The following is a 9,467-nucleotide window of genomic DNA, read 5'->3' as shown; positions in this document are numbered from 1 at the left end:
TGTTGGAGACCACCTTGTTTAGGCTTTAGTGTTTGGGCTTTTTTTTTACCATTTGTTTTTTGGCCATTATGTTTTTTGTTTTTGATAGTTTTGTCTTTTATTGGCCTTTTTTCTCATTTTTAATAATTTTTTAATAAACTTTTATGATTTTTTTTAATAAAACATGATTTATTTTTTGCCTTAGTTTATGAATAAGATTCTTGTGTTTTGTTTTCATGTCAGGGGGCATTTTTTATGTGTGACATTGTTTAAGCTTTTTCATGGTAATTTGTTTCATTTGCTTTAATATGCATGTTTTTTTTATTGTCATTTTATTAAATAAAATATTTATTTCAAGAATAGTTATTGAATATAATCAAATTTTTGGCTTGTGTTTTAAGATAAGATATTCATAATTATATTTATTTCTCAACTTTTCAATTTAGTTTTTGCTTCATTATCCTTTAGTTTTTACTTGGTTTTCATGTAAAATTATTATAATTTTTTAAATATGTGCAAACTTACATAAATGTTTTTTCTTTGATTTTATTCAAATGTTGTTATGTGTGTATCTATTTCTATCATTATTTGATAAAATAAAAAATTATTTCAAATAACATAGTTGTTGAATATAACTAGATATATAATCCTTGTAAGATCAAATATTTAAATTTTATTTATTTTTCTAGTATAGCCTTTATTTTAGTTAATAATTTTTTTATGTTTTATATGCATGAATAATATTTTGATTAAATAAAAAATTATTCTAAAAACAAAATTATTAGACACAACTATATACATTGCCACTGTTATAAAATTAAATATTTTAATATATATGTATATATATATATATATATATATATATATATAGTTTTCCAGTTTAGTTTTTAGTTAACATTAACAATTTTCTTTTTTATATTTATTAGCAAGATTAATTCTTGATTTATTTAATTGCGAGGATGCAGTCATATGCATTTTTATTTATAATTAAGAATTTTTTTATATTCAAAAACATGTTAAAAAAACTTGCATATTTATTTTTTAGCTAAAATAAATCTGATCCACAACAAAAAAAAAAAAATCTGACCCACAACATATGATATTCACAACGATATCAAAATAAAATGAACCAATATTATATAGGCAAGTGTTAATAATTTAGTTTCCTCCAATATTGTTTAGCTCTACAAGAATGCATTCGGAGGTTGCTACTCAAGCTAAATTATCCAGAAAATTGTGGGAATAATATTAATGTATTGCGTCTCTGTACTCCTTCAATCTTTTTAATCTGTATTTTATAATATTTCTTTTACTTGAGCCCCTTTAATTCGTAAGGCTAACAAAGAAACCCAGAATTCACCTTCCACAAGCTGCTTCGACTTTTCTGTGCACTCAAGCTTCAAGGCCATGCCCACCGCAACACCTGCAAACCAAAATGAAATCAAAGTTGGGCTTGTCGGCTTGCCCTCCAGTAGCTTGGTTTTTCTTGCAACATTTACACCTTGATTATGCTCAAATTGGCATGCATGACTATGAAAGCTTTATTTAAAAACTAGCAATTTATGCATTTTCATGAAAAGAATATACATATCAGGAGAACACATATACCTACAATCTGAAAAAAAAACGAGGAAAAATAAAACCTACACTTTCCATTAAGCTCAGGAGGCACCGATTTTAGCCATTCCATACAAAAAGAAGCCAAAATTATGGATGTCCTCTTTCGTGGATGAAAATGTATCAACAAATGAGAATAAACACAGGCTACTTGCCGGGACATTGAGAAGATGATTGTAGCTCGAGGACCACAGGCCTCCAGCTCCATTGCTTGGGACTTGGCCAATATCTTCTCAGCTTGATACCAAATCCACTGGGGCAGCTACTTGCAATTTGATCAGCCAACGAATAACAACCACAATATCCTTGAACACATCCGAATCTGATTCTTGTGTCATGTTCTCCACATCCCATTATTTCATGAAGGAGAGAGCACGATAAATTTTAAGATTTAATACAGGCGGCCCCGGCACTTTGAAGCTCCACAATGGCAAGGATATCCTTCTCCAGGCAGCAGCTCATACCGATAGTTGTATGTCAGTTCTTCACCAAAAGCTATCTGCACATGATATGGTTAACCAAATAAATGAAACGTGCAAGTAATCAATACAAACACAGTACTGAGACAAATATGTTCTATTAACAAATAGATGCAGTATGCTATAACTGCAATAAAGTAAAGATGAACCCCTCATACACCATGCACCAGGAATAAGAGCCCAGAAAAGTATCCCACAAAACTTCCTTTGAACTATTGTCTTGAAGTTACATATAAGATTCAAGAAAACATGTGTATCTCTACATCCCTAGTTCCATGCATACAAAAATTGATATTCAAGATGGAATGAGGTGATTACTTACATCCTGACTTGCATAAAGACCAATATGAGCACGCTGAGAATCCATGCTGTCGACCAGAACTTGGTGGTTCACAAGATTTGGCATGCAGCTTCCAACATGAACATATGTCAAGTGTGAATCAACAAGCAAAGCCTAAAGCAGACAAAATAACATGCCAGAAAAGACTTAAGACAACTAATCAACTACCTGAACCCTATTCCATCATCTACCCCACTCTTGAGGCTTTTCTTCCCTTAAAATATGGGCAATCAGTCTCTTCATGTGTTGATGCAATTGAAAGTTTATATGTTAAAATTACATGCCAAAAGCTAAAGCTTCTAATTTTGAAGAGCATGTGGTGAATTGACCCCACTGCTTAGGCAGGAGAAGCAGGTGGATGGTAAAGTGATTTATGGCATTACTAAATTGTCATGTCCTTTTTCCCCTACCAATGTCTTTAACTAACCAGCCATCAAACAAGAAAATAAAGGCTACAAAGATGTCCTTGTGCAATCGTAGGGATGTTGTTAACCTTATTTTAAACATAAATACAACTATATAACAAAATATGTCTACCTGTACTTCAAAGCACGAACCTCGCATGCATCTAGAGAGTCCTCCAACAAAAATTCTTTTAAATATTTTGTTTTCTAGTTCAATAGAAATTTTCCTTGGAAAAACCAACGAGGTTATTGGTTTCCACAGTTTGCAGTTCTGGCCAGACAGCTACTGCATGGGTTAAAGATCATGAAGGGACTGGTTCCATGAATGGTCCATCCAGTACCCTGATGGGAGAAAGTCAGGTCTTTGAAGAACTACTCTCTTGAGTTGCTTGATGTTTCGTATATGTTAGATCTTAGCAATTCTTATACTTCTCTTCTGTATAACTGGCAATCTACTTTGCTATCAACATTTCATCTGATAATGACACATTATGCTGCATATGATCACATCAGACAGGCATCATTTGGATTATGAAATGTTTTGAAGGCATTGGTATTGCTTTTTTTCATATGAAAATGGCAACTGAGCTTTGCAGACACATTTATCTCACAAATCCATCTTCATAAAGGCATCATGCTAATGCTTGGCATATCTAAAGATAGGCATCATCAAACCTAGATAACATCTTCACTTTGCAGAAAATCAAATGGTTCAATCGAGTTTGATGAAATTTTAATTGGTTCACATTGATACATTTGTCTCCAAGAAGCAAATTTCTCAAACTATAGAGAAGACTACTGCAAGGAATAATACCTAACAGCATTCCCTACCTGTGATTGATGAACCGTGAAACATTCCCATACTTTGTAGCATCAATAAAATAAAGGGCCTGTCCTTCAACCATTCTGCTCATATCATTGGTATGAGCATCAATTTTATATATATAACTGCAACCTTCTTTGCCATACCTAAAAATCAAACAAGGCACATTCAAAACAAAGCAAAAAAACCAAAATGAACAAAAATTGCATTTTTCAAAGTTTATAACCTGTCACGCCTATTGCTTGCCTCCTGTTCATTTAAAACCTCTCCAATGTACTCACATATAAATGTACCACGTAGGATTGGTTCACCTGCCCTGACAGCCCAACCCTGTACTTCAGCAAGACAAATTAATATGGTACTCTAGAGACAGTGAACAATTGAAAGCAAAACTCTAATTGAGGAGTATTGTTACTTTATTATCTGTTTTAAAGACTTCCAGTTTCACTCGTATTCCATTCTGTAAAACTCTATTTGGGCAAGTTTTATTGCAGTTGCACATGCTATTGCACTCGTAAACAAGGTAACCTTCCTGCACAATTTAGCAAGAAATGTTTCAAATGCAAATCTCATCAGCAAAACAAGGGTGCAGGCCACCAAATCCCCACCAACCTCTCACAAATAGGCAGGGAGAGAACCAAAACAACAGGCTATATCTGCTTGTCAAATAGAGCTTGGCACAGAAATGAGAAATGGAGTACAAAGTTTTACATGTTTAACAACTATTTAACTCCATCAGGGGAAAATTAAGACCTAGTGATCTCATGGGCCAACAGAATCCTGGTTTTTATCATTTATCAGATCAAATCTAAAGTACTGATACTAGATACTTGCAAGCATCTTGAACCAATACCTTTAAGTTATCATATTTATACTTGAAGGCTTAATCAGAGGTGTGAGCAGTTAAAAGATATGTGCTTTGTTCTGCACACTGTAGAATCATTAAAGTAGTAACATCCTTAACTTTGAGGATATTCTAATGGTACAGGGTAGCATTCATCACTTCTTTATGGTGTGATGCTTTAGGAACCTTTAGGATGTTTACTTAGCTGACATTGAATAGAATTCTAATGCTCTCGTGTTCCATTTTGTTTCTTCTATTGTTTTATGGGAGGGCATCTCTTCTATAAATCCATATATCCGTCCCATTCCAATACAGTTCTTCTTTCATCCCTCACAAAAAAAAAAAAAGAGCATTGGTATTAGTAGCATGATGTTTCATAACTAGAAAAATTCCTGCTCTTTTCAACTTTCTTGAAATTCAACTAGCTTTCATGCCATCTCCCGTCATCAGATCAAGTAAAAACTACTTATGATGGGCGAATCGAGCAAGGTGGTGATGTGAATGGAAGATAAATTTTTACGTTATTTTCTATTACAGGATTCACACACATACAGTTTATGGAATCAAATTGGCAAGTAATATAGAAGAGAGAAACAATAGCATGTATCAGTCACCACACCAGACACTCTTAAAGCAGCAGGCCAATAAAAAATTTGCAGAGAATAGAAGTTCAGGGGATGAGGAAGCTACTCCATATGCAGTCAATCATAGATACTCAGCTATCAAAAGAACATCAACTTTGGAGTGTAATCAGTAACTATTTGCACTGGTAAAAAGAAAATGAAATTACCTCCAGAACAAGCCGCCCCTTATAGTCATACGGAAATCTGCCAAGCATGGATTTCCCATATATGTCCTTCGCATCTTCATAGTCATTATCAAAGAGATAAACATGATCACATGTTTCAGGACAGCACATTGAATATTGGCAAGAACACTTCAATTGCAAACCCTACATAAAAAGGGATGTGGGAGGAGAAAAAAGCAGTGTTCAATGCATTTCTAAAATTATATGGATATGCAGATGGCATGAACGAGCATATTTGTTTGGGGTTTGTCTTCCTTTCTATCTCTATGCATATGTGTGTCTGTGTATATGTGTTTTATATTTCGAATTGCAGTGTCCTCAGCAGCCAATCAGGGTTCAATCATCTCCAATGTAGGATGACAACCAAAAAGTGCATACCACATCTATACAATTGGTCATAATCAAAATCAAATCAAATCTAAAAAACAAATTAGAAACCCAACCAAAAGATACCTCAATGTCCAGACCATCACATTGATCATGAACTGGCCCTGTTACATAGGTAAAAGTATCCCAGGGCTTGGGGAATTTACTAATTTGACCATCATAACCATCTGCCAAGACATGGAGGGAATCCAGGAGATTTTCATCTACAACACATGGCACTGGTATTGTCTCCCTCCCAAAGCTCATGTCAGTACACAAGACGGTAGCCTTCTGCTTAGACCCCTCTGTAACATCATGCACATCTATAATATAGTGGCACTCATCCACTTCACACTCACTCTTTATATGATCAGATGAATGCATCATTTGTTTCCCCTTAAAACCATTTGGAAGAGCCATCAAGGGTGATAATAATCCTGGATCCTTGAAACTCTTACATCCTCTGGAACAACTAAACTCCTCCTGGTGCCATTGTACTTGAATATTATGCTCACTGCAGAGCTTGGCTGCCTTCAAATAAAAGCGTTCAGGCAACACTCCATATTTCCCCTCCAGCGATGCTTTTAGGCTCACCTTGCAGCAAGCAGAGCGTGCAACAGCTAAGATATCAAGGTTATTAGGCCGAGGTTTTGTTTTCTCAACCTCAGAAAGCAATATCTTTGCAACCGCTGAGCATTGAGATTCTGCTAATCTACCTAAAGCCCCTGCCTCATTCAAATTAGACTGTATGCTTAGTCCCTGGCTGCCAAGTGATTTTGAAGCCTGGATACGTTTCTTCAGACCAGAAGTCATCCTGTTCCTGATGCTGCTATATGTTGCTGCCCCCAGACCTTTCTTAAATTTCGGGCGGCTAAGTCTTCCAGATTTTAATCTATAAGCATAATATCGAACACCTCTCTTTGGGGGGCGAGAGCTGAATAGATTTGGTCCCATATGAGCAGCTTGATGGTGGCGACCAAGATCAGGTAGTAAATCAAACTTCAGGCCACAGAACTTGCAAATGTACTTTCTTAGACCACCTAAATTCTCAGTGTTATTTTCCATTGATGCTGCATTTTGCAGCTCAAGTTTTTGCAAGGAATCCTCCTTCTCTTCACCCATAGACAGAATAAGTTGTTGAGCACCTTTTGGCAGCCTGAAATCAGCAGGGTGAACAGAGAGGACATGCAACCATAACTGGTCAGTGTTCCCAAAGTGACTGGCACAAGGAATGCACTGGAACAGCATGCACTGTTCAACAAATTCCACATGATGTCTCTCCTGCACATGGGTTTCCAAACTTTTTCTGTCAGTAAAAGAATCCAGGCATATGGCACAAGCATGACCTCTGAAATGCCACTGTGCTTCCTTTTTATGGTTGTCCATCCAGTGGTTTCCAAGCTCTTTATCATCGAGAAACTCCTTTGAGCATATTTTGCACCTAATAGAATTTTCATCATCATGGCTACAGTTGATAGCCAATGGAAAAATTGCTGGTTCTTCCATGACAGAGGAAACTTGTAAATCTTCCTCCACAGCAAAGCCCCATAACTTTTTGAGTCTCTCCTTTTCAGTGAAAACTAACTTCAATAAGAGTTCCCCAACATTAAAATCTTTAGAAGCTTCAGAGAGAGCCCACTGAAGTTGAACCTCCATAGGAACTGGGTTTCTTAAAGAGAAAATGCTTTTGAAAAGCTTGTAGAAAAGCTCACATGCTTGATGTAAATGCAATTTCTGCTGCAATGAGCGACAATCCTTCAAAAGATCTATAAACACTTCTTTCGATATTATCCTACTTCTACCATTTCTAGCACGCTTGAGCCAACTAGGAATGTGTTTGTCACAGTACAACGAATAGCGCTTTGGACTCTCAGGACACAGGATACTACTATCAAGGGAGCTTGAGCCAATACAGTGCAGCATCTTGGAGCTATTGCAATCATGGCCAGGATGCTCAAGTTTCTCTGGTAAGCTTTTCCTTCCATGAAAGGCATCACCATCCATGGCTGAGACAGGTTGCACTCGAAGGGGATTTTCAACTTGTCCAGACAATACCATCTCTTTGCAATATGTGGTGTCTGAACTGGGAAAGATCTCTTCATGTTTTCTCTTGAGGGGATTCTCTGGCAAATTTGAGGTTTTCTCTGCATCAGGCCAGGGTCTGTGTTTCTTGCAGAATGTGGTACCTGGTAGAGACCGATGCTTGCATCGAGTACCAAGAACAGTGGTACCTTCACACATAGGACCATGAACAGGACTTGCCTCTTCTCTAGTGGAGCTGCCAGCAAAACGAGAGGCCAGATGCACACAACAATAAACATCACCATCATTAGCCCACCTCACACACTGTCTTCCCTTAGATTCAATAAAAGCTGTACACTGGCGATTCTTACTCCCAGGTTCCATGCTTTCCTTAGCCAAAACTTCATTAACAGGTGTCATTTCTACACCTTTGTTCTGTACAGTCTCAGGATTCCCTGTTTCAACTACAATCCCATCCCATCTATCAGCCATGCTACAAGGTGACTCTAAAGGTGCAGCTACCTCGCCAAAACCATCCTCTTTAGAAAGCTCTGATTCTAAAGTATGAGCATTGACAGTGTCTCGATTACTGAAAAACTCTGAGTCAATTTCGACATTCGTAGTCTGAAGTAGACTGCTGGACTCAACCTGGGAAGCATGTGTCTCTGCACGGCGAACTTCAAGCTTTGGCCTCTTCCTGGTAGCTTGAAGACTGATGGCTGAGGGAGAGAGATTGTCACAGTTCTGCTGCTCCATATCTCCACCACTTGTCACAGGTTGGGAGGTTGAGAACCACTTCATAGCTTCATGCTTCCAGGTTTTCCACTCGGATCCCAATGTCGATTGCACTGGTGCATCATGGAGAGAATCGACTTCATTCCATAGAATAGAATTGTACAATTCCTTGAATCACAGAAAGCCACAATCAACAAATGTTTGAAGACAAAGATACAAGATTATAAAACTTAGCACGAAAAGGGAGGTGGGCAGCGCAGGTGCAAGCTGAAGCCTAATGGCCCAGCAAACAATCATGTATCCTTGCACGAATGAAGCAACCCACGAGACAGGGTTAACCTAAAATAGGGAGAGGCTTACTGTATTGAAAGTTCATATGGCCACAGGTTGTGTGGCATTTGCTTTCTATGTCAATCTGTTACAATTGTGGAAATCACATAGCTCAGCTCTTACAACAATACATTAGATATGCATCAACTGGTTATTGAATAAACATTTCAAAGTTAATCACAAGAAGCAAAAACATGAATTGAATGTGGATGTTTTTGCATAATAAATAAATTTTAATTGATTTAGGTAAGCAGACATTCGCATGCCCTTTTTTTATCAATTTTCTAGAAAGTCCCATGTGGTAGATGAATATATCAAATACCATATCAAGGAACGAAATTTATTCTATTATAATTTTGACATGACAGAAATGTTAACTTCAGCATGCCTTTTACATGTCAGAACAACCTGCAGTCAAATTAATGTGTCAGCAGCCAAGTTAATACATACCTCCCTAAGCAATTCAATGGATTCAGCACTACATGCAACTTGACACTGTTGTACCCAGGATTGAAAAGAATTCTGCAGCCAATCAGAACTTATGTACTGTTGCAAAATCATCTGCAGAGAAAGGACAAGTGCCATTACATCATCATTTACCAAGAGGGGGGAGGGGGATTGTTTGGTGTTTAAATTAATGCAAGGGAAAAAAAAATTGGTGAATAAATGCGGAATTAAAAGGTCCATGTTTTAACATGTGTAGGGAAAAAAAGAAGTCTT

The 9,467-nt window shown here is 36.9% G+C and overlaps 1 protein-coding gene across 3 annotated transcripts in view; it reads right to left on the bottom strand.

Annotated features, from left to right (window-relative positions):
• Positions 1-1,488: 1,488 nt before the first annotated feature.
• The window catches only part of LOC105111061 (histone-lysine N-methyltransferase SUVR5-like), a 12,778-nt gene continuing 4,799 nt past the window's right edge, over positions 1,489-9,467 (bottom strand). For all 3 annotated transcript variants that reach the window (XM_011006306.1, XM_011006308.1, XM_011006309.1), the window contains 8 exons: positions 9,198-9,308; positions 5,748-8,585; positions 5,277-5,438; positions 4,058-4,174; positions 3,869-3,972; positions 3,651-3,788; positions 2,398-2,485; positions 1,489-2,095 (listed from right to left, as the gene is read on the bottom strand). In XM_011006306.1, coding sequence (XP_011004608.1) covers positions 1,988-2,095; positions 2,398-2,485; positions 3,651-3,788; positions 3,869-3,972; positions 4,058-4,174; positions 5,277-5,438; positions 5,748-8,585; positions 9,198-9,308 — 3,666 coding nt within the window. In that variant the 3' untranslated portion in view covers positions 1,489-1,987. The remainder of the gene's footprint in view (positions 2,096-2,397; positions 2,486-3,650; positions 3,789-3,868; positions 3,973-4,057; positions 4,175-5,276; positions 5,439-5,747; positions 8,586-9,197; positions 9,309-9,467) is intronic.

The sequence above is a fragment of the Populus euphratica genome, unplaced genomic scaffold (genome assembly GCF_000495115.2).
Source record: "Populus euphratica unplaced genomic scaffold, PopEup_1.0 scaffold340.1, whole genome shotgun sequence".
NCBI classification, from domain to species: Eukaryota; Viridiplantae; Streptophyta; class Magnoliopsida; order Malpighiales; family Salicaceae; genus Populus; species Populus euphratica.
This window is presented reverse-complemented; position numbering and strand designations above follow the sequence as displayed.